The sequence below is a fragment of the Psammomys obesus genome, unplaced genomic scaffold, assembly GCF_907164565.1.
Source record: "Psammomys obesus unplaced genomic scaffold, mPsaObe1.curated_primary_1811, whole genome shotgun sequence".
NCBI lineage: Eukaryota > Metazoa > Chordata > Mammalia > Rodentia > Muridae > Psammomys > Psammomys obesus.
This window is the reverse complement of record NW_026596085.1, coordinates 9,319,821-9,343,459: the sequence shown is the minus strand read 5'-3', so window position 1 is coordinate 9,343,459 and position 23,639 is coordinate 9,319,821. Positions and strand designations below refer to the sequence as shown.

Sequence of the window (23,639 nt, the reverse complement as noted above, 5' to 3'; positions counted from 1 at the left end):
GATGCACACTTCTCAGCATCCCTGATGCTTGTAGTTTAAGACCCATTCCCTGCCACTTTTGTTGCAACTGTCCCCTACCAGGCATCTTTGTCCTTAGAACCCAACGTAGCATTTCTGCCCTCACAGTATGTTTCAACTGACACACTGCAAGTATATCAAATTGTCAGCAGAGCGGAAGCTTTATGAGGCCAGAGGATCCTGCTCTGCTGTAGGATGGCACCTGTGTGTACAGCGAGAGAGCCCACAGAGGTGCGAGTACCACCTGCTGGTCCTCGGTGTCAGTACAACAAACCGAAATGAACGACACATGGTGGCACCTGTGGTTACCTACATATTTCCTGGATGGTTTATCCTTTAGAATATAATTTCCAGTTTTAGTAGAAGAAATATTTTAAAGTACTGGGGTGTGTGAGTCCATAGATAATATAGCCCTGATTGTAAACAGTTTTGCTTATATTAAACACACTAACTAAAATTTTAAGTGGTATATGGTCAAAAAATAATGAGGATATAACAGTAGGTCACCTGGGATGCCCAGCATAGTAAGAAATTCTGCTGCAGACTTTGGGGACTGTGAGCCTAAAGAGCAAACAGCAAACAGTGACCCAAAGAGCTGGACCTTGTGTGAGTTACTCAAGTCCTCTTGACCTTGGTTTCCTGATCTGTGTAGGGGAGGGGTGGAAAATCCCTGTTTTGTTATATCATGAAAAATAGAAACAATGTGCTACGTGCACATCAGAATTTGGCATTTCAATTTCCTGCTTGTAAATTTAACAACAGGGCCAGCACTCGCTGCAAAAGCCTGTGGATCTCAGTTGGATCCTTGGAACACAGGCACAGGTGGGGAGAGGCAGCTCCACAAGGTCCTCTGACCTCACATGTACTGTGGCATGCTCCCACATACACTTGGTAAACTAAACAAATAATAAAATATGGTAATTTCCCCCAGTTCCAGCGAATGACTAGAGATAGGCTGCTGTTCAAGATCAAGTAAGATTAGCACAACTTATAAACTGGGTGCTTTCATGACAAGGGTGTTACCGAAAGGCCAGCCCTAGAAATTTTAAGAATTTTGGCTTTAAAAAGAGAATAAAAAGGTAAAAACCAAAACCAAACCAAACTAAACCAAAACCCAAACAACAAGAACAACAAAACCAACAACCAAAACAAGAAGAAGGGGGAGGAAGAAGAGGAGGAGGAGAAGGAGAAGAAGAAAAAGAAGAAGAAGGAATAAGAGAGCAAGGAAGCCCTGTGTTCTGCAGGAATCCTTACTACGGACTGACGGGGCAAAGGTGGTAGTCCCTGGTAGCACTGGAAGCTGAGTGTTGGTGCTGCAATATTTTACAACAGCGTTTCTCAACCAGCGGGTTGCAATCCCTTTGGGGTGCAAATGACCCTCTGCAGGGGTCGTGTATCAGATATCCCCCATATCAGATATTTATATTACAATTAATAACTAGCAAAATTACAGTTATGAAGTGGCAACAAAAATAATTTTGTGGATGGGGTCAGCACAACATGAGAAACTGTATTAAGGGGTTGCTGCATTAGGAAAAGTTGAGAGCCGCTGTTTTAGAATGAACAGCACTAAGCTCCAGTTCTGCAACAGAGGGATCCCACAAGAACCTGTCTATACCGAGGGCTGTAGTTACGTCAGGCGGATGAGGCAGCCCTTCTCAGAGAATGGAGCCCAAAAGTCTAACCAGACTGGTCACGCGTCCCCACTGTTAGCAGAATTAGGAAACCAGTATACTGACAGGAGGAAAGCAGGGCCTCTCCCTGCACACTTCCGCCAAAAGCAGACGCAGGCCCTCCCTAAACCGAGTTCTGCTGCGCAGGCTGTCTCTGACAGTACAGATTTGCTCTCATATCTCCATAAGCCCATGTGGTGCACGGAAATACATGCTACGCAAAACCACTGAGCTAGTCTGGTCCCCTCTGATGCCTCCTACCTCATCTCATCCCCAAAGAGCACTCTGCTAGCCCGAGTTTTGCTGCATGGATTTTATTACCCAAGTCTCTATATAAAGTTCTTCTTGGGCTGTTATTATACATAGAGACCTTCAAGTAATTAAGCATTCTTAATTAATCAGCAATGACAAGGAATATATATCATCATATTGTGAAAACAAGTTTGTGAGTTTATTGAAACATTTTTAGCTGTTAAAAGGAGCAAAGCTGAGTGTCCTAAACACACCATCAGCTTATAAATTCCTTCCCAAGAAATCAAATGTTTCTATCCTAGATCTGTCATTCTCAACCTGTGTAACCATTGGAAAATGCATTTCTGATGGTCTCGCGAACCGAGACACTGCCCAGTAGCAAAATTACAGTTACGAAGTAGCAATGAAAGTTTGTGGTTGGGGGTTCACAAGACCGTCGGGAGTGTGTTTTCTGATGGTCACAAAGCACAGGCTGAGGACTGCTGTTGTAGACGTTCCCAGTGGTTAATGAGAGAAGATAGCGGACCCTTGGCTTCCTAGTATTAACTAATGCCATGCCATGTCAGAGGGTCCCGAAGACAGCGGAAACAGATGTGTATACTTCTTCACAGCTGTCATTCTAACACAGGTGAACAGGATGCTTGCCCTCCCAGTCTCTTGGAAAGAGTCAGAGCACAGTGATGAATGAAGCACAAGCCTGGCTTGTTACGGCTTTCTGCTACATGGTACATGTGGGGGCAGATAGTAAACATGCCCAGAGCATGGGATAGGGATAGGTCAGGTAAGGAGGCAACACGGGACCAGACACAGAATGCATTTCACATACACCACGTGGGCTTAGGGAGACATGAGTACAATGGCTTTACATTTCATCTTTAAAAATGATCACAACTTAAAAAAGTCACCACAACTTAAAAGATCATGTAAACAACGCAACTTCGTGTGTGTGTGTGTGTGGGGGGGGGCGTCAACAAGGACAAAAATCGAGAAAAAGATCTTTTCACTTTACTAAATGCAGGTTTGAGGTAGCTTCACAAAGGACTTCCGTAATGAGCCATTACCCACCACTGTTTTCCTTAACACATCTTTGCTTGGAGGACATTGTCATGTCCCTGGGTCTGGAAGTAATAAGTGCTGGGCCTCAAGATGACAGAATGTGTGTCCTGGCTGAGACAGATAATTCAGTGGCTGGCATGGTATCCTAAATGGGTAAGTTCCTCTCAGGCTTACACTGATTCTCCAGGACATCTCATCAGCCCTGTCTTCATCATCTTACTATTTTCTGTTTGCTTCCTGGGTAAACTGACAGCTGTGCTGTGAGGATTTCCATCCTGGCAGGTATGGGTGGTGTTCAGGGTTAGAAGAACCGTGAGTGTACTTGGAGACAAGAGGCTGAGGAAAAGAGAACTCACTTCCCAGAACCCCTGGAGATGGTGAAAGCTGTGCAGGGATACTCATCAAGAGATAAAATATAAGGACACAGTCTCTGCTACAAGTTACAGGGTGATCAAAGAGCTGGCCAATGAGTCCATGTCAGAGAAGACCCTGCTTCTCTTACTAGGGAACCCACATGGAGACTGGGCTGTCTATGGGTGACATCTATGCAGGGGTTCTAGGTCCTCAACATGCATGGTCCTTGGTTGAAGCAACAGTCTCTGCAGGCTACCCTGGACCCAGATTTTTTTTGGCTCTGTTGGTCTCCCTGTTGAACTCCTGTACCCTCTGGCTCTTTGAACACCTCCCCCAGGATGGGGGCAACCTTGACAGGCCACAGAGATAGATGATGCAGCCAGTCCTGATGAGACCTGATAGGCTACTGTCAGATAGTAGAGGAGGAGGACCTCCCCTATCAGTGGACTAGGGGAGGCACATAAGGGAAAAAGAGGGAGTGGGGATGGGACTGGGAAGAGATGAGGGAGGGGGTTCTGGCCTGGATACAAAGTAAATAAATTTCAATTAATAATAATAATAATAATAATAATAATAATAATAATAATAAATTAAAAAAGAATTACAGGGTATCTAAGGATAGAGTATTGAAAATAACAACAAAACTACATTGGAAAAAAATGCTCTTACCATAGTATGTAAGATACTCTGCAGTGTGTAAAAAGGTCAGTGAAACCAGAACATTGAAAATCCAGTTTATTCCAGCTGAGCATGCATTTCCTGTACTTCTTGCCCAGAGAGGATAGATTTCAGAGTTCACTGTCCAGGGCATCGGTCCCATTCCTGAGAAGTAAACAGTTAAATCTACAGTAAAAATCACCATGGAATGAAATACAGTAGCCTGCCTCTTCCAAGAGGGGACAACACCAATCAAAAATATCAACCCATGGCTTACCAGGTGCAAAGAAAACGAGATACAAAACCAGGCCCAGGAGTGCCGTCCAGGAGTATGGGGTGGGGCAGAAGCTGTAAGCCCAGTGGAGGTCTTCTGTTTTGAACTTGGTTTCATTTTCACACCTGTAAAACAGGTATTAATGTAGCGTTTTAGGGGATAGAGGTAGAAATTAAATGTGACTACACTGGATGAATTCGGAAAATCCTCAATGTCCTAAGAAAAACAGGTAAAGGATATTTTTCTTAGAAAACCGAGATCTTGTGTCATGAACATATGCAAATGAACACATTATATCGAGAATGCAATGTATAGGATAAGCGTGAATGAATTCAATTAGAACTTAATTCAGTTTTGAGTGGCCCAGCCATGCAACCTTTCTTACCCAGCTGGAGGAAATGAGGCCTGATTGCTAACTTGGAGCTGCATTAGACAGCAACCCTCCAGGGTTTCCTGCATCCGTACACTGTGGTGGAAAGGCTGCTGTCGAGGCAGTTACGCACCGTAAGAGGGCAGGCATCTTCAGGAGCACGCTGCTGTATTCACCCACCTTCAGAGCCTCCTTTACTTTCATCTGATACTTAATGGTGCAAGCCGAGGACGCTCAGAGGCACCTTTGTCTATCAGTTCAATCTTCTACATGCTCACTCCATGACTCTGAGCTAAGAACATCCCCTCCAAATGTGCCCAGTGTATTTTCATTTAAGGTTATGCCCTTAAACTAAGCATGCTGTCACTATGCATAGGCTCCCAAAACAAACCCCTAGGTTCCCAGGTTGGAGGAGAACATCGCTCTGGCTTTGGAAGCAGTTCCCTGCCCCGGGGCCCATGGATGATGACCCTCCTCCATGGCTTCATGTCCCGACTCAGCATATTTTGGCTTTGCCCTCGAGGTGCTGAGCCACCGCGTAGTTATACACAGTCAGATCGAGACCCTGCTTCCAGAGCAGGGTCATCTGTAAAGGGTGGTAGGTAGACGGGGAAGCAAAAGGCATGAACAATCATCACGTCTGATTGTAAACAGCTACCTACCTGTCCTGTGTCATGGTTTCTCATCATCTACTATTGGTGTGCATGTCTTCCTTGTTCAGTACTGAAGCAAAATGGCTTTGACTTAGATTTACTGGCAAATTAAGCTTAATATTTTTTTTTAACCTCAATTGTCCCTATAGATAAACCCAATCTGAAAAATATCCAGATCTCACCACTTACAAGCTGGTGAGACTGTGACAGCCTGTAGAAGTCCCTGCTCCTCCTCTTGGGTCCTAGTGCTCACTGTATGCTCTCTGCTGAGTTATCCACTTATTTCACAGGTGTTCGGTAAGACTTTGCCAGCTGAAGCCTCAACTAACATTTCCTACCTTTTAGTCCTGAAATTTTCTCTTCTATGTTTATTTTCTTTTACTTTCCACAAAATTTCTTTTTACTTGGAGGCAAACTCTTGGGGTCACATGTGGTACCTCTCACCCTTCCTATGGACTTCAAGGGTCCTGTACTCCCCCACACTCCGTCTCTTCCTCTTGGATTGTATTCTACCAGCCCTCTCTTCCTGCCATCTCTAGCTTCTTCCTACTGGAGCCTTCCCTGCGGACTTTCTCTGCCATCCAAATGCCCTGCCCCTCTTGAACCCCTCTTATGTAGACTGCCAGACTCCAGAATCAGTGGTGCTTAGTCTCTGGAGCACCAGATGCTCCACTCAGATGCTATGACTTACATGGCCACTTTTTTTCTTCCTACATTTTCTGTTCTCCTCTAAACTTCCTATCCCCCCTCCCTCTGTCTCTCTTTCTCTCCCTCCCTCCAAGAAATAAAAAATAATAATAATAAAAAGAAAAACAAACAGACAAATCATGGGCTGCCATTCCTAAACAAAAAGCTATTCCCAATTGGCATCCACTTAGAGGAAAAATTAGCTTTCTCCACTGGAGTCTCACTGAGTGTGTAAACCACACGTAAGGATAGGAGCTGTGCCAAGAAGTAGATAGCCATCACAAAATGAACTCAGTAGTATTTTGGAGAGTTTTTGTCTCCTATTGCTTTGTTTTCACTTTTATTTCTTGGTCTTGTGCTTAAATATTATGGTTTCTGATTTTGTATTCTTATGGGTTTTGTTTTGCATGTGTGCTTATTGTGTGTGTGGATGCGTACGCGCACGTGTGCATGTGTGTGTGTGTGTTTTAACAGTCATTTGTTTGAGTTTTTTTTTTGTTTGCTTATTTTTCTGATTTCTAAAAAGAGAGAGAGATAAAAGGGCATGGAGTTGGGTGGGTGGGAAAGAGGCAGAGAGGATCTGGGAGGAGTTGGGGAAGGAAAACCATGATCAGAATATAGTGCATACATTTTTTTTTTCAGTAAAAAGAAACAAAAACAAAGCAAGAAACACAAGGAATTCCCTCCCCCACACAAAAACACAGAAACAAAAATCAGAATAAATAAGCGAAAGGTTAATGTCTTAGTTACTGTTCTATTGCTGTGAAGCCACACCATGGCCAAAGCAACTCCTAGAAAAGAAAGCATTTACCTGGGGACTCCCTTATAATCTTTGAGAGATTTATATCTTGATCCAGTCATCAGGCAGAGAGAGAGAGAGAGAGAGAGAGAGAGAGAGAGAGAGAGAGAAAGACAGACAGAGACACAGACACTGGAACTGGAATGGGCTTGAAACCTCAAAGCCTACTCCCAATGACACTACCTCCTCCAACAAGGCCACACCTAGTTCAATGAGGCTACACCTCCTATTCCTTCCCAATAGTTAACACTAACTGGGGACCCAACATATGGGCCTATGGGGACCATTCTCATTCAAACCACCACATTCCACTTCCTGGCCCCCATAAGCTTGTGGTCATATCATAATGCAAAATGCATTCAGTCTCATTCCTGTTTAAAAGTCCAAAGTCCCCCTGAGACTCATGGCAATATCTGGATATAACCCCTTATAAAACAGAACCCCTATAAAATCAAAATAAAAAAAACAAATCATTTCCAATGGACTATGGCACAGAATATACATTCCAAAAGGATGGAGAGAGAGCATAGTGAGCAAATACTGGTCCAAAGCAACAACAAAATCCAGAAGGACAAGCTCCACATCTATATCTCTGTCCAGCGTCAACGCTCTGTCAGATATCCAATTCCTCCCAGCTTTGTTGACTGCAACACAATTTTCTCTCTTTTAGGCTGGTCCCCACCCTGTCTGAAGCACTCCTGGACAGGTATCCCAAGGTTCTGTCATTTCCAATGTCTTTGAGTCTCCAACCTAATCCAGGCTTTACCTTCACAGCTTCACACCACAGCCTCTCCAGGCCTGGACATTCCTACCTTGTGGCCAGCATCAGTAGCTTTTCATTACCATACAGGAAGATTTCATAATCCTTTTATTGTATCTTTCTTGACTCTAAATCCAGAACCACATGGCCAGAGCTGCTGAGTTCTTCTGCTTGTTGGGGCTAGAACCTGACCACATCCTTGAATGACATTTCCATAAATGTTCTGTTGTCTGAGACCTAGGAAAGCCCTTGGGCCTTTATTTTCACAGGCTGAAGGATTACCTCCTGAGGTCTTGCCATGAGAGTACCACTCCTTTTATTCCATCTAGCAGCAGGCTTTTCTTTAAATGTCGCATCTTCTTGAGCACAAGATTTGACTACATTTTTTTGGTGTTCTGTTTCTCTTCAAACTGTACATTTTGTACTTCTCTTTGCCCCACTTCTCCTTTCATTGTTTATCTGCAAGAGCTGTCTTTGAGAGCCCAAGAGAGGGAGAGCTGGCCCCACCCCTTGCTTGCAAAGAGGGAGGGTTGGCCCTGGCCGTTCAGGCAAAGGAGAGCTAGTAGGCTAACCAACCCAGGCCCAGATCCAGGGCACTGAGTCGGCACACTCCTGCAACTACCTCATCTATGAACTGCTGGAGCACATGAAGTTCTGTACAGGCTGGTCCTGTAGATCCAACCCTGCAGTCTCCATGGCAAAAAAGGGATATCTCGGAGGTGTCCAGTATTGATACCGTATGGCAGCCTTTTTGGAGTTAATGGCAAATTTGGAGTTAATGGCATCTGAGCAGTGGAATTCGGCCTCTTGGCTTTGGCTATTTTCCAAAGTCCAGTTTCTCATAAACCGACCTTGGTGGTCCTACAGTGGACCGCTCTGACCCTGAGAAACTCTGGGCAACCATAGTAACCAGACAGCAGGCTCTGTGTAACCTTGAGTGAGCTCTCCTATGTTTTGACCAAGTAAAGCTCCTACGTGAGAAACTGCTTGTACTTTTTTGCCTACTTAAGTGTTAACCTGACATCCATTAAATTGACACCTGGATCAGAATGTAGACTTGGTGTCCTCCTCTTTGTTGCCCTGTCTCTCTCTCTCCCAGCCCTCTCTCAGGTGGTATTCAGGTGTCACGGCTGGCCGGTGACAATACCGTAGCAGAAACCAGAGGACTCAAACAAGATCAATGATCCATTGTAATGGACATTTGCGAGTAAAGCTGTTTGGACAAACCCACCGTGATACCACAGCTTCCACGGAGAGATGTTTTTTGTTTGATTTTATTTATTTATTTTTTTTGTTTCCTTTTGGGGGAGCTTGCAAAGGCACAGGGAAGATATGAAGGGACAGGAAGATGAGTGGGCCTGAGGTTCATGATGTGAAATTCATGAAGAATCAATAAAAAGTTAAAAAGTGAACACCAATAGTCATGTGACACAGTCTTAAAATCTAGCCTGTCTTAAAATCTCCTCTACCAATGGCACTAATTCAAAATTCTTCAATTTAGCCTCAGACAGATTTTTTTTTTCAGCCAAGGGCAAAATGTAGTCACATTCTTTGCCAAAATATCACAAGAATGGTCTATAGGCTACCTGATAATATTCGTCCCCTCAGAAACATCTTGAGCAGTGCCTGTATATTCCAAATCACCCTCAGCATTAATGTCTTCCAAGTTTCTACTAGGATGGCCCATCAAGCCCTGCTTAAAGCTTTCAATTGCTTTTCTAGTTCAAAGCCCCAAAGTTTTCCATATTCCTCCACACAATAGCATGGTCAGGCCTTTCACAGCAATACTCCAGTGCCTGGTACCAACTTCTGTCTTAGTTACTGTTTTATTACTGTGAAGAGATACCATGATCAAGGCAACTCTTATAAAAGGAAAGGGTCACCACGGCAGGAAGCAAATAGGCATGCCACTGGATCTGTAGCTGAGAGCTTCATATTCTGATTTGAGGAAGCAGGAAGAGGGGGTAGGGACTTGCTATGGCATGAGCTTTTGAAACTTCAAAGTCCATTCCATGACATACCTCCTCCAACAAGGCCACACCTTCTAGTCCCTCCCAAACAGTTCCACTAACTGGGCATAAAGCATTTACATGTGTGAGCCAATGATGGGGCCATTCTCATTCAAATCATCATAACCATTAAGACAAAAAAACAAAAAACAAACAAAAAAAAAAAACAAAGCAAAATGAAACAGAAGTTCACAAAGTTACCATTGAGTTTATTCTGTGTTGATCAACTAATCCTAGGTACGGTGCCTACCCTGAAGGTTGGTTGGAATATTCAATGAGACTCTATTGGAGAAAACCAATTCTCCATTTGCCAGCAGGTATCAATTACAGATGCCTTCTTGGTTAGGAATGTCCAGTTCCCCCTCTCAGCACTGGAACTGTGTCTGGCTTGAATGGGTACAGGGTTTGTTCAGTCTGTCAATCTCTGTGAGTTCCTGTGTGCATGAACCCTGTTGTACCTGGAAGACAGTCTTTTCTTGAAGTTATCCATCACTTCTGGCTCTTAATTTTTTTTTTTCTGCTTCCTCTTCCACATAACTTTCTGAGCCATGAAGGGAAGGATTTGATTTAGAAAAAAAAATCCAATTTAGAACTTAGTTTTGCAAAGTCTCCCACTCTTTTCTACTGTCCAGTTGTGGATTTCTGTGTTACTTCTCATGTTCTATAAGAAGCTTCTCTGATGTGGTTTGGGCGAGACGCTGATCAATGGGTACAGATGTAGGTAATTAGGAGTCACTGCTTTCATTGGTATGTTCTTTTCGCAGAATGGTAGGATTTTCCCTAGCCTGGTGACTGACATATTCTTAGGTTCTTGGAAACCTTAGTGGTGTCACATATGCGCTCCATTCCATAGCGTGACCGACCATTAAGTCCAACAAAAAGTTGTCGTTCCCCCCTGTAATATTTTGCCATTATCGCACCAGTAGAATAGGCAGGTCACTGCTGCAGCTGGTGACACTTCTTGTAGTGTGCAGAGCTCCTTCCAGAACCATGAACGCCAGCCAGTAGGGGCGAAGCTTCCAGCTGGCTCTAGTTTTTCATAAGGTCTTTCGTGTCGCTTGTGCCTCCCCACACTTCCCCTTTCATCCTTCTCCCCCATTCCCCTCCCTATTTAATCCTCCTCCTCTAGAGTATATTCCATTGGCCTCTCCTTGGAAGAACCTCCCCCTGCCCAGTCCCTTACTAGGTACCTAACCTCAGTGGCTGGCTTTTCTAATTACAGCATGCATATCAAAGACTTAAAGCTAGGATCTCTATACAAAAGAAAACATATAATATTTGAGGTTTGAGATCTGGATTACCTCACTCAGATTGATTTTTTTTTCTAGTTTCCTCCATTTAACTGTGAATTTCATAATTTCATTTTTTTTTCAAAGAGTAGGATATTATACAATATTCTATTGTGTAAATATACCATGCTTCTGGAGTCTGTTGGGCATATACCCCACAGTGATATAGCTGGATCTTGAGGTAAATCAAATTCCCAGCTTCCTGAGCAGCTGCCACACAGATTTCCAAAGTGGCTGTACATGTTTCCACTCCCACCAGCAATGAATAAATGGCCCTTTCACTGCATCTTAGTCAGCATGAGTTGTCTTTTTTTTTATCTTGACCTTCTGACTGGGGTAAGGTGAAGTCTCAGTGTAGTTTTAATTTGCATTTCCCTGATCTCTAAGGCTATTGAGCATCTCTTTAAGTGTTTCTCAATGACTTCTATTTCATCTTTTTAAAACTTTGCTTTTTCCTATGCCCTATTTGTAACTGGATTGTTTCTTTTCTTGATGTTTGGTGTTTTGTTCTTTACATATTTTATACACTAACTATCTATCAGATGTGTAATTAGTAAAGATATCTTACCATTCAGCAGGCTGCCATCTTGCCTAAATGCCAGTGTCCTTCATCACATAGAAGCTTTTCAGTTTCATGAGGTCCCACTTATTAACTGCTGTTCTTAGTGTCTGTGCTACAGGCATCCCATTTAGGAAAAAAAAAAATCTCTGCTAGTGGTTTCAAGCCTATTTTCCACTGTCAGATTCATGGTGTATGGTCATATGTTGGTTCTTGATAATTTAAATTTGAGTTCTGTGTGGGATGGTAGCATGAATCTTTTGGAGTGTTTGACATGCAGAGGGCTTGAAGGAAAACACAGGAATAAAAGCACAAATTGATAGAGATGTCACACACACACACACACACACACACACACACACACACACACACACCAATTAATAACTCTCCCCCAAAAGAATAGCAGTTTTATTTTCTTGTAAAAAAAATATTAACGTCGTGTCATCAGAGCTCTCTGTGGTGACTGAGCAATGGATGAAACCACACACACACACACACACACACACACACACACACACACACGTGTATATTTGCAGGCTTATGAGCAGAAAGCAGCAGTTGAAATCTGATAAAAACCCCAAGTCAATTAACTTCCTATCAGAGACAACATCTTTTGATTTATTCAACCTGTAAGAAAATAATAAAGAAGAAAATGAAACCAAGGGAGAGAAGAAAAAACAAACAGAAAACAAAATAGAAAAAGGCTTTAGGTAGACAAGCGTGTGTGTGTGTGTATGTGTGTGTGTATGTGTGTGTGTGTGTGTGTGTGTGTTCTCGGGGGTGCTCACAAATAATGAACATATCCTGAAAACCTCTGTTCGCTATTTTTCTCACCACAGTGCTTTGCTCAAAGTCTGTATATTTTAAGGGGGACTGTGTGCTCCTCAGCACAGCTTTTCCCATCAGGCTGCACAGGGTGGAGAGACATGTCACTCCCTGTCATCCTCGAGTGGATGTCAGGAAAGCTCCGAGACACTGACCAGGTGGACACACACTCAGCACCACGCAGACAGCTGATGACGAGGACTGTGATATCACTCTTGACCTTCGCAGCACAGACACTAGACATTTCGACTGCAGAACCAAGATGTGAATTCTGAACACTGCAGGGCAGCGTGCCCCTGCTCTGCAGTCCAGCCCTGGCCACTGTGGGCAGCGCTGGATGCTCTTAAAAAGGACAGGCAGGCAGCCATGGGCAGAGTTGAAGTTATGCTGAGCCGAGGCTTGTGCTCATGCCTCCTGGAGCAAAATCAGAAAAGGTAAGTTGCATAGAGGGACTGTGGGGGACAATTGGCACAGGCCTATCAGGAAGAAGACACAATGATGAGGAGCCCTGTACGATAACATACTCACACAGGAAAATGTCATTATGAAGCTCACTATTTTGTAAGAAAATTAGATGGAATGATTAAGAAAAAGGAATACCTCATTCTGGCCATGTGAGTATGAATATTCAGCAGCAGAAGGAGCAGACTGAAGCCTGATAAGGCCCAAATAACTCAGGGATCATTCCCGGCTCCAGTCAGAGCCCACGTGCCTCCAATACCACAGTCACAAATTAATAACTCTCTCTGAAGGTGTCTCCCCCATTGGATTAGACAGTTTAAACCAAGAAATCAGGAGAGCAACTAAGAAGTGCAAATACACAACTGTGTCGGTGACAGTTACCCTTAAGACCACACTCTTGTCCCCTATACAGGACAAACTTCCTCCACCGTTCTTCTACTCACCACAACAAATATATGTAACTTTATCATGTGCTGTACATGTGTATCATGTGTGTGAAGGAGACAGAAAATAATCAGCATATATTTAAAAAGCATTAACTTCACATTTTCAGTTAATGAAAGCCAAAGAATTTTGCTCCCTTCCCCAAAGAGGAAAAGTTCCTGAATCCCACTTTGGAAAATGAAAGGAGTGCATCCACTAAGGGATGAAGTGACTTTCTAGTTTTTTTCTGGTAAAGAGGATTTCATCCAGGTCTGGCCAAGCTGTTCTCTGCTAAGCTGTGACTAGCCATCACTGACTTGCTGAGGCCTGTGTGCCACGCCTGCTGATCTGCTGGACTGCCTACACTTACTTTCTTTGCTGAGTAGTGTACACCACGGCCAAAGCCTGCTTCATCTATTCCTGCCTCAGGACTGTGATATCTAGACAGAAGATCACCGAGCTATACCCTCAAAGATAGGGGATGTATCGGTGAAAGTTCTTTTACCTGTGGGAATATCTGATGAGACGACACAGACTTTGAAAGTGGTGATGGATTGGGCCTAGGGGAGCACAGAGTGTCTCCCAGGAAAGGACATCATTCTTACCTGAGAAAAAAATAAGCAAAATGCCAAGCAATCAAAGGATAGTGATAATACACATATCTTTGAGATTTATTTTACTTTTAATTATGTGTATTTATGTATGTGTGGTGTCAGTGGTTGTGTGAACTCTGATGCCATCAGTGTCTGTAGAGAACAGAAGATGGTGCTGTATCCTCCCTTCTCCCCACCCAGATCTGGAATTACAGGTAGACCTGAGCCTCCTAATGTAGGTGATTGGAACCTAACCTGGAGCAAGTACTCTCATGGTAGTTTGAATGAGAACGGCTTCATGTCCTTAGTGGGTCAGTCTCCCTGGAAAGGATTAGGAGGTTTGGTCTTGTTAGAGGAGTTGTGTCACTGTGGTGGGCTTTGAAGTTTCAAAAGCCCACACCATTTCCCAGGGTCTCTTTCTCTCTCTCTCTCTGCTTCGTGCCCGTGAGCTCTCAGCTACTGCTCCAGCACCATGGCTGTCCACCCACTGCCATGCCTTCCCACCATGTGGTAACAGACTCACCCTCTGGAACTGTAAGCCCGATACTAATAAATGTTTTTGTTTGTTTTTGGTAAGTTGTTTTGGTCATGGTGCTTTGACACAGAGTAAAAAAAGTAACTAAGACAGCTTGTGACCACACAAGCATCTCTCTCCAGCCTCCTGTAGTTTTCAGAAGCAATCCTTACTTTTGAGTATCCTATCAAAGAAACTAGGAAAAGTTACCATAACAGAAGTGACTCATTACTTCACATTAATTCTAGTCACTAGTTAGTATCCTAATATGTAAACAAAAACAGAAGTAAATACCTAAAACAAACAAATAAAAACCAGAATCCCTTATGTTAACGTCAGCTGTGCAGCTTTTGCGCTCTGATCACAGGTCTACAGATGAGTCCAGAGTATGAGCCCCTCCCTCTTGACAAGCCTGCCATGTTAGGGAAAGCATAGGGATTTCCTATTGCCTCATCTGTTCGTCTTGTACTTTGCTTTATACTTTTCTTACAGAGGATTGCTGCATAAAGACAAACTGGAGCAAAAATGACCGTCTTTTCTTAACTACTTTCCTTTCTAGTAAAAAGAACAGCTTTAGAATTCCTAAGTAATTAAATCAATGACATGGGTAAGATTAGATAGAGAATTGGAGCTAAAATCTCCCCTCCCCCATTTAATTTAGCTTTATATAAAAATTACACTATCAGTGATTTATATCAGTAGTTCCTACACTATAAATATAAAAAATAAATGTACAGAATATAGGAGGTCAAATGGAACAGTATCTAATGCCAAGGAAGATGCAATGATAATTGGTACAATAATTCTGGTTCCAATTGGTAAGGCAGAGAGTGAGGTCAAGTTACTCATCATATCAACCTCATCATATAATAACGTTCAGGAGGTTCATACTACCTCCATATTCTTCCATTTAATCAGTTACCAAGAAGGAGAAAACCAAGTCCTATAGGAAAAGGTGTGAAGAAAAAGGTTGCTTTAATGCTTAAACACAGAAAAAAAAAAAGCCCTATTCACAAATCTATTAGTGGCTATGACCACTTTGTGTCTTATTGTCTTCATTGTCTTTTTGCACAAGTGGTATCCATGATTGCAACTTCAAGCTGTTTAATTCTATTTCATCACTGGATTCCTTTTTAAAGTTATCTTTTGTATTTTGCTACATGCTCAATATATAACTGTCATATAACCTTTCTGGGGTCACTGGTTACAGCAACCCCAGAATGCTTGTGTTACTTCTGCTTAGAACTTATACTTTTAACACAGAGTTTGTTTCTTTTAGAATACGGTGGCTTCAGGCTTAAACTCCTCCATTTAGTACAGAGATGATTTCAAACAGTTCCTACTACACAGGACCCAGAGCCTCTGCTCCAACCAGATTAGGGAGTTTCACAGGGTCATGGTCCTTCTCAAGGAGGCACTATGCCCCTCAGGATCAGGTATAACGTTATAGACATGGGTTATCCTATAACTTGTTATCATACAACTCACTGTAACTTTGACTCTCTAAAAGCTCTGGGGTGGGTATGACAGTTGTCAAAAACTTCTACCCCTGAAGTAGCATTAAGGCACTGAGATGTCTTTCCCACGCTGACTCCTTGGAGGCATCCTAATTACCCCCGTTTTGTTGTACCTCATTACTCATATGTTCTGGAGTGTCTTTGAGAATCAGTCAGAATCCATTGCTACTTGGGAAAATCAACCTACTTTTTTTTGTCAGCTTCTGGTTCTCTTTCTTTAATTGCCCTCTCTTTTCATTTCTAGCCATGATCAGCCAACCATACAAAGAAAGTGAAAAGAAGTCCTGACCAATTTCAATCGAGGTGGGTACAGATTTAATTTGAAAAACTGTGGGGCTGAAGATTTATCTCTGTGATGCCGCCTATACATAGAAGCCTGAGTTAAATCCCCTGGGTCTTCCCTCAAATAACAACCTCATGTTCACTTAGACATTATGAGATCTATGAGTCATGTGAGATACAGTAGGTTTAATTAGATAGTGGTCATCAAATAAGGCCAGCAGTCTACATCAGAGATAGATAAATTAGAACACTACATCTGGCACAACCACTTTACAATAATGAAAACCAGGTCCCAGGGGTTTGACTGGCTTGCTTAGAATCCCAGAGCACAGGTTTAAGCCAAGCCAGTCTCCTGCAGCACTGCCCTCTGCTGGCCCCAGCACAGGGGCCAAGGGGCTCTAATGCACCCTCTTGCCAGCTCCTGGGACTTGAGAGAATTTCTTGCTGGAAGGCATCCCATTCTCTAGCTGAGACAAGGGAGCACATTACTACGCCCTGGATCTGGCTTCTGGGCTAGTCTACTTTCCTGATAACAGTGGTATGTCGAATTCTTTACCAGCTTCATTATCGCATCCTTAAGCTCAAAATTAAACCCCTAAACCGATGTATACATGTTTTCTGGGAGCTTTGGTGATTTGAGTTTACCTGAGCCCCTCCAGATACTGCTTAATGTGGTTTTGCTGCAGCCATGCTGTTGCCACTCCTTGCTGTTCTGATATCTTAGACAATATATGATGCTTGGCCTCATACATTTATTTGGCAAAATAAACAAACAAAAAAGAATGAATAAACAAATGAAGACAGTGAATTTAGAGTCAAATATATTAGTTGTCACTGATTCAACAATTCATTGACAGTCAATAATAGTTTAAGAATTCAAATCATGTAAAGCCAAAACAACACAAAAATAAGTGAAATAACTCACTTTATAAGGGCCAGTATTGTTTCTCTGGAGCAGAGTTTGAATGGCCCCCACATGGTGTGCTGTGACAGGAGACTCAGAGTGTCAATGTACACCATCGCTCTCCATATCCAGTTCAGCAACCTGACGGTTTTCCACAAAGCCTCATGCTCTTAACGCAGCTGTCACTCCTCTGGGCTATTTGGGAATTTTATGACTATTATTATTTAATAATAATAGTTATCTCCATTAAGGATATGATGTCTGTTGCCTTCCATCTTCCTTCCTTACGCTTCGCAGGCCACTTTGCACACAAAGCTTGGAAGCCAGTCTGGGGCTACTTTCCTCCACTGTACTGCGAGCATCCAAGCAGATATCAGTTCATTCTTGGTTAACTGAGATGGTGTTGGCAGCATAAGGAATGGTGTCCTCCCACCCTGTAAACTTTGCACAGTTCATCTGCATTATCTTTTTAGAATTTTTAAATTTTTTACAATTTATTCATTGTATATCTCGATTGTAGCCCCCTCCCTCAACTCCTCCCAGCCCTGCCCCTTTCCCTCTTTCCCCCATCCCCTTCCCATAGTCCACTGAAAGGGGGAGTTCTCCTCCTCTGCCATCTGCCCCTAGCTTATCAAGTCTCAGCAGGACTGCCTGGATCCTTTTCCTCTGTGGCCTGGCAAGGCCCATCATCAGGGTTGAGTGATCAAAGAGCAATAGAGTTCATGACTGAGGCAGCTTCTGCTCCCCTTACTGGGGAACTCACATGGAGACTGAGCTGCCTATGGGCTACGTCTGAGCAGGGGGTCTAGGTCCTCTCCATGCATGGTCCTTGGTTGGTGCATCAGTCTCTGAAGGACACCCTGGGGTCAGATTTTTTAGCTCTGTTGGTCTCCCTGTGGGGCTCCTGTTCCCTCCTGTTTCCTTCTTGTCCTTCTTCCCTCCCCCCTTTGTCCATAAGACTCCCTGCACTCTACCCAAAGTTTGGGCTGTGAGTCTCAGCATCTGCTTTGATCCCTTGTTGGGTGGAGCCTTTCAGAGGACCCTCTATAGTAGCCTCTCATCCTTTTCCCTTTCTTCTACCACTTCTGGTATCTATCCAGTTTGCCATTCTGAATGAGATTTAAGCATCCTCCCTATGGTCTTCCTTGTTCTTTAGCTTCTTTAGGTTTGCAGATTTTAGTATTCTTATCCTATATTATATGGCTAATATACGCTTATAAGTGAGTATATACCAGGCATGTCTTTCTGCTTCTGGGTTACCTCACTTTAGGACGACTTTTTCTAGTTCCATCCATTTGCTTGCAAATTTCATGATTTTCTTGTTTTTAATAGCTGAGAAGTATTCCATTATGTAAATGTGCCACACTTTCTGTATCCATTCCTCCCTCTAGGGACATCTAGACCTCAACATAAAACCAAACACACTAAATCTGTTAGAAGAAAAAGTGGGGAAGAACCTTGACCTTGAGCTTATTGGCACAGGAGACAACTACCTGAAGAGAACAACAACAGCACAGGCTCTAAGCAGAGGAATATCGAATGGCAGAGAAGCACTTACAGAAATGCTCAACCTCATTAGCCATTAGGGAAATGCAAATCAAAACAACCCTGAGATTTCACCTTACACCCATCAGAATGGCCAAGATGAAAATCTCAAGGGACAACACATGCTGGAGAGGTTGTGGAGAAAGGGGAACCCTTCTCCACTGCTGGTGGGAATGTAAACTGGTACAACCACTCTGGAAATCAATCTGGCGCTTTCTCAGACAACTAGGAATAGCGCTTCCTCAAGATCCAGCCATACCACTCCTAGGCATATACCCAAAAGAGGCGCAAGTACACAACAAGGACATTTGTTCAACCATGTTTGTAGCAGCTTTATTTGTAATAGCCAGAAGCTGGAAACAACCCAGATGCCCCTCAACTGAAGAATGGATGCAGAAACTGTGGTACATCTATACAATGGAGTATTACTCAGCAATGAAAAATAAGGAAATCATGAAATTTGCAGGTAAATGGTGGGACCTGGAAAGGATCATCCTGAGTGAGTTGACCCAGAAGCAAAAAGACACTCACGGTATATACTCACTCCTATAAACATACAATATAGAATAAACCCACTAAAAGCTGTACATCTAAACAAACAAAGAAAAAGAGAGGACCCTAACTAAAATGTTCAATCCCCATCCTGAAAGGCAAAGAGGATGTACATCAGAAGAAAACGAAAATAGGAAACAACCTCGGAACCCGCTACAGAGGGCCTCTGAAAGCCAGAAGAAAACAGGAAACAACCTTGAAACCTGCCACAGAGGGCCTCTGAAAGCTTCTGCAGTATAGACTGTCAAAGCAGATGCTGAGTCTGATGGCCAACTGATGGGCAGAGTGAATGGAATTTTATGTAAGAAGTGGGAAATAGTAAGAGCTGGAGGGAACGGGAACTCCACAAGCAGAGCAACAGAACAAGATAATTTGAACACAGGGAACTTCCCAGAGACTCATACTCCAACCAAGGACTATTTGTGGAGATGACCTGGAACCCCTGCACAGGTGTAGCCCATGGCAGTTCAGTGTCCAAGTGGGTTCCATAGTAATGGGAAGAGGGACTGCCTCTGACATAATCTGATTGGCCTGCTCGTTGATCACTTCCCCCTGAGGGGGGAGCAGCCTTACCAGGCCACAGTAGAGGACAATGCAGCCACTTTTGATGAGAACTGATAGACTAAGATCAGAAAGAAGGAGAGGAGGACCTCCCCTATCAGTGGACTTGGGGAGTGGCATGCATGCAGAAAGGGGAGGGAGGGTGGGATCGGCAGGGGAGGAGGGAGGGGCTCATGGGGGGATACAAAATGAATAAAGTGTAATTAATAAAAAAAAATAAAAGATTTAAAAAAAAAAGATCAACAATCAATAAATGGGACTTTATGAAACTGAGAAGCTTCTGTAAATCAAAGGACACTGTCAACAGAACCAAATGATAGCCTACAGATTAAGAAAAGATCTTCACAAACCCTACATCTGACTGAGAGCTAATATCCAAAATATATAAAGAACTCAAGAAATTAGACACCAAAAATCAAATAATCCAGTTAAAAATGGGATACAGAGCTAAACGGAGAATTCTCAACAGAGAACTATTTAATGGTGGAGAAACATTTAAAGAAATGCTCAACATCCTTAGTCATCAGGGAAATGCAAATCAAAACAACTCTGAGATTTCATTTTACACCAATCAGAATGGCTAACACCAAAAACTCAAGTGACAAACACATGCTGCAGAGGATGTGGAGAAAGAGGAACCCTCCTCCATTGCTAGTGGGAGTGCAAACTTGTACAACCACTTTGGAAATCAGTCTGGTACTTTCTCAGAAAATTGGGGACAGTGCTACCTCAAGATCCAGCTATACCACTCCTGGGCATATACCCAAAAGATGCCCCACCATTTAACAAGGACATTTCCTCAGCTATGTTCATAGCAGATTTATTTGTAACATCTTCATTATCTTGAATCTTCAGGATATCAGTCCTCAGTAGCATCTGGTTCTGTTTCCTTCCAATGCAAACAGGGCCTGCATGGGACCCCCTAGCTCATCTCTCTCTCTCTGCAGGTGTTTGGGATGAATGCAGGCTAATTTATCACTGTAGGCTTACTTGACACAAACAATGGAATAGTTTGGGAGTTTTAAAATTCTGTTTTTAATTCCATTCTACAGCTGCTTTTTTTCAAGTGTGCTTTATGGCTTCCTCAGTAAAGCTGTTCCCAACAGAAATATCTGTGATTGAAATGAATCTTCACTTGATGGAATTGGCTGATATTTCTACAGATGAGTTATATTAAAAAGTCTAATATATGTGAAATTATTTTCCTATAATAATTCAAAGCTATAGCACTATGGCTTTCCTTTTGTGTCTAAGACAGTTTTTTTTAAAGAAATATAGTGATGTTTCCAAATTACACAGCAGGCCCATTTGAACCCCGCTCTGCACCTTTTTCTGTCAACATAATGATCCCTCTGGTTCGGGTATGCCTGCAGACCTCTTTCCTGAGTGCGTTTCTTTTGCGGAATTCAAATGAAAACAGGAATGGGATGAAAACTGTCTCATCTCTCAAGTTAGCATCCTTTCTACATCAACAGGAAATAATGCATTGACGCCATTAGTTAAAGTGAGTGAAGCAACATGCTTCTTGGAGTGTGAGGAATAAAATGAGAGCCTGTCAGCAGACCGAGGCCTCTGGCCTCCACACACTCTGCTGACTCAGGATCAATTTTGATCCTAAACTCAAGTCCATAATTAGAACAGAAAGGATGCTTATGTGAGCTAGAAATATCACATAATGATTTCGATAACTAGAAAATTCATTTGAGGTGGCTGATGTACTACAAGGAGAACACTCATTTCAATGCAATAACAGGGCACTTGCTTGGCAGTTTCTAATAATGGATTAAAACATGAAGCTACATAATAATTTTCTTGATGTAGTCACATCGGTAAAGAATTAAAAAACTACCCCCCAGAAGTTACTTAAATGCTTGAAAATATGTCTAGAAACTCTCAGAGATAATTTCAAATATAAATAGCACCATTAGTTTCTATTAAGGAATTTTCTAAGTGATGAGCAGATGGAAAGTCAGTATCATGAAGCCATCAACTGTAAGGCATGGTCACATTCCTGCCTCCCTTTACTAAAGGTTAAATACAGGAGAGTCACTGTTAAACATTTTAATTGCAATCATCGTTTTTCTTCCTGATTCATAGAACCTCCTGAAACACCTCACCGACTCTTCACAGTGAAACAAACTGAGACGACTCAGCTCAGCTTCTCTAAGGAGTATAACAGCTCTATCCAAATCTACCTATAATGGTTGTCAGCCTGCCTGGGATGTAGAGTTGCCATGGAAATGTACTTCTGCTTGTGCTCTAAGAGAATATTTCCAGAAAGATTTTAGCTAAGGAAGAAAGGTCTACTCTGGTTATGCGTGGCACCATCCCGCAGGCTGGAGACTTGAACTGAATAAAAGAAAGATCACAGCGTAGTGGCATCCATCTCTGCCTCCTGACTGTGGGTGAAGTGTGGCTTACTCTCTACAAGGCTCTATTACTAAAGACATAACTTGAATATCTTACAGAACAAGGTATAGCCAATGTCGGTGCCTGACTGAACCCTTCAACTCTACTGACTAGTGTTCTTGGTATTGGAGGAAACTTTGCATGTCAAGTACCTGAGTCTGACAGGCCCTAGCAGAAAACCAAATACTATTGTTCTGCTAAAGGAACACAGCAATAAAATGACTCATAATGACATTCTGCTGTACTCACAGATCAGTGCCTGAGACCACTGTGTCATTCAGCCATCTCATTCAGAGAAGCTTTTTGTAATAGATGGGAGTTGACACACAACTAGAAAATGTGCAGAGTGATAAACTTTGGAGCACTCAATCTTAAGTGTGATGTCTTCACCAAATCCTGTTGTTTTTAAACAAAATCTCAAACATTCTATTTTACCAATAAAGACTTAGGAGTCTTTATGGGGTGAAAGTTGGCTAGCTCAGACTGGCAGAGAAAGCAACTAGCTGACCTTCCTACTTAGCCAACATCCCATGCTGTCTTAAAAAACCCTTCAAACTGAATGCCCCTCATTTCTACTTCCTGTGCATCTCTCTATCCATTCTCTGGACTTTCTCTCACTCTCTCTGTTTTTTTCCTATGTTCACTCCCTGTCAATTGGCCTCTTGACCTATAGTTGACTTTATTTAATCCTGTTTACCAAAAGCTCTTTTATTAAAGGTATGTGCTGGAGCTGAGCCACACTTCAACTACCTGTTTATAATAAACAGAAAGTTTTTGGATTTAAGGTGTGTGCTAGGGCTAAGCCACACCACAACTAGAAATAGGTTTTTCCACTACCCAATCTTGGGGTTCACAATGTGATCAAATATCCTGCAAAAAACCCCCTTCCCTGAGAGCTAAAGGAGCTATGTGGAAGTTATAGAAAGATTATAGGAGCAAGAGGTGATGGATGACTCCAAGAATCGTTGTCAACCAGACTTTCTACATGTGTGTAGAAAGTCACAGAGACTGTGATGGCACACATAGGGCTTCAACATGTTCAAGCAGGACTAGGTTCTGGCACTAAGAGGGAGAAGTGGACATGGATTCACACCCCTAATTAGTACATTATCTTGTGGTGCTTGTTTTTAAAACTCTCCTTTATTTGGGTGTTTAGGCCTCTCCCTCCCTTCCAACCTCCCAACACTATGTAGGAGACAGAAGGTTAGTGGAGAGAGGAGGTGCAGACCCTTTACTTCTCCTGGTTGTTCAGGGTCGATGGGTCTTTGGGGCATATGCCAATCTCTGTCAACCGCAAATGCAGCCAGTAGTCTTCTTCAATGCCCCAAAGCATTTCTATCTGTCTGTCTGCTCTAGACTGCTACACCATCTGTCTGTGGTCTCTCTAAATTGCTACATGCCACACATGAAGACAGAACGCCACACCCTCCCTTTCATATTATATTCTCAGAGCCCTAAACCATGCCCCTCGCTGTGCAGCACATAGAAGGCCTTTACCAGCTGGCAAAAGCTACACCCTGCAGGAGACAATTAACAGCAGTGGACAAACTACAGCCCAACTAAAACCTCACACTTGGGATTAAAACAAAACATTTACATAACATAACATAACATAACATAACATAACATAACATAACATAAC

At 42.7% G+C, this 23,639-nt stretch overlaps 1 protein-coding gene across 1 annotated transcript in view; it reads right to left on the bottom strand.

Annotated features, from left to right (window-relative positions):
• The window catches only part of Slc2a13 (solute carrier family 2 member 13), a 263,691-nt gene that overhangs the window by 5,533 nt on the left and 234,519 nt on the right, over positions 1-23,639 (bottom strand). The window contains exons 8-9 of the mRNA XM_055627184.1: positions 4,288-4,409; positions 4,023-4,175 (exon numbers count right to left, since the gene is read on the bottom strand). Of these exons, the coding sequence (XP_055483159.1) occupies positions 4,023-4,175; positions 4,288-4,409 (275 nt within the window). The remainder of the gene's footprint in view (positions 1-4,022; positions 4,176-4,287; positions 4,410-23,639) is intronic.